Source organism: Octopus bimaculoides, chromosome 25 (genome assembly GCF_001194135.2).
Source record: "Octopus bimaculoides isolate UCB-OBI-ISO-001 chromosome 25, ASM119413v2, whole genome shotgun sequence".
NCBI classification, from domain to species: domain Eukaryota; kingdom Metazoa; phylum Mollusca; class Cephalopoda; order Octopoda; family Octopodidae; genus Octopus; species Octopus bimaculoides.
Genome location: NC_069005.1, coordinates 28,475,996 through 28,477,720, shown reverse-complemented (window position 1 = coordinate 28,477,720; position 1,725 = coordinate 28,475,996). Strand labels below are relative to the sequence as shown.

Below are 1,725 nucleotides of genomic sequence, written 5' to 3'. Positions count from 1 at the left end.
TATAGTACATTGTGTTAAACTCTCAAACCACGCATAAGATGTATATTAATGCAGCATACAGTTTAGTCTCTCTCTCTCTCTCTCTTTCTCACACACACACACACACACACACACACCATGTTGTTCAAATCCTTTGAGCAGCTTCATAAAAAGATTTATTTCTAAATTTTTTATTGCTTTCAAAATATGATCTCAAACACACACACACACTCTATGTTCAATTTGAACTCAAAACCTTTACTTCCAGTCCATGAGAAACGGGGCACTGAGCAGAGCTGTTGAATCTCAGAACCCTACTTATAGTGTATATGAATATATATATATATATATATATATTCTAATATTCAATAGCTTTGGTGGAAGTAACTGTTGTGAGTTCAGTGCAATCAAAGGATTGTTTATGTATATATATATATATATATATATATATATAGACAGACAGATAATGCAGATACTGTTGGTAAAGTGAAATAGATACAGTTTTGAGACACTTGATGGTATTTATAATGTTATGCTTAATGTAAGAACTCCTCTCAAACGTACAGGTGATTAATAACAATGCTGGTGATGGTGCTAAGTATTATGATAACGAGCATGGTATTATAATTTTGTGATTGATTGATTGATATAATAAATGTTTTTGTTTTACCTGTTTCAGTCATTAGACTGTGGCCATGATTGGCCACTGCCTTGAAGAATGTTAGTTGAACTTCAATACTTTGTTTGTTTTTTTGTTTTTTTTTTAAAGTCTGGTACTTATTCTATCGGTCTCTTAGGCTGAACTGCTAAGTTATAGTGACATAAACACACACACAGGTTTTGGTCATGCAAGCAGGGTAAATAGAACTTGAAGAAATAAAGTTATTCAAGGGCCAAGAATCTCATATGTTATCACTTATCAAATTAGTTATGAAGAGTTGTGTGTGTATATATATACGGTAATGTCTCGCCATATCATAGTTCACCTATTGCGGTTTATTATTTAAGCTTACATCGATTCCTCCATGGTGTTGTTTTGCATTTATAATAAAATAAATACATACAAATTATAAAGATAATTATAAAAAATGTACAGTGCTGTTTCTACTTTGTGGATTTTCACCTATCGTTGGGGTTTTGGAATGTAACACCTGTAGTAGTTGAGGGATTACTGTATTTATTTATGTATGTATGTACGTATATAGACACATACACACACACGACTGGCTTCTTTCAGTTTCCACCTACCAAATCAACTCTCAAGGCTTTGGTCAGCCCGAGGCTATAGTAGAAGACTCTTGCCCAAGGTGCCAAGCAGTGGGAATGAACCCAGAACCATGTGGTTGGTAAGCAAGCCATATCTGCCCCTAAAATGGTGCCAAATTCTCAATGGCCATTGATATAACTAATTACCGTAGTTGATAGCATAAAAGACACATGGGTACCCTATTTTCAAAACAATATGCTGAAGGTTCTAGATTGTTATTTTTGTGTATGTGATTTATTTTTGTCGTGCCACTTGCTCTACTCTGTGTCCTCCACTTCTTGTTCGCAGAGCATGACATCAGAACAGGTAGAAGGTCCAGTGTCTACGGAAGATTTTCTGGAAATGAAGAAATCTCTGGCCAATTCCGAGTGCCGAGTTCAACAGCTTTTGCAGACTCAGAGTGATCTTATCACCGAGGTGAATCGTCTGAAGACGTTGGTAAGTTGTCTTCCAGTATATGATGCTCACTGCAGAAACAA

The 1,725-nt window shown here is 35.4% G+C and overlaps 1 protein-coding gene across 1 annotated transcript in view; it reads left to right on the top strand.

Moving 5' to 3' along the window:
* The window catches only part of LOC106868693 (ARF GTPase-activating protein GIT1), a 71,965-nt gene that overhangs the window by 58,652 nt on the left and 11,588 nt on the right, over window positions 1–1,725 (top strand). Inside the window, exon 16 of the mRNA XM_014914080.2 lies at window positions 1,535–1,684. Coding sequence (XP_014769566.2) covers window positions 1,535–1,684 — 150 coding nt within the window. The remainder of the gene's footprint in view (window positions 1–1,534; window positions 1,685–1,725) is intronic.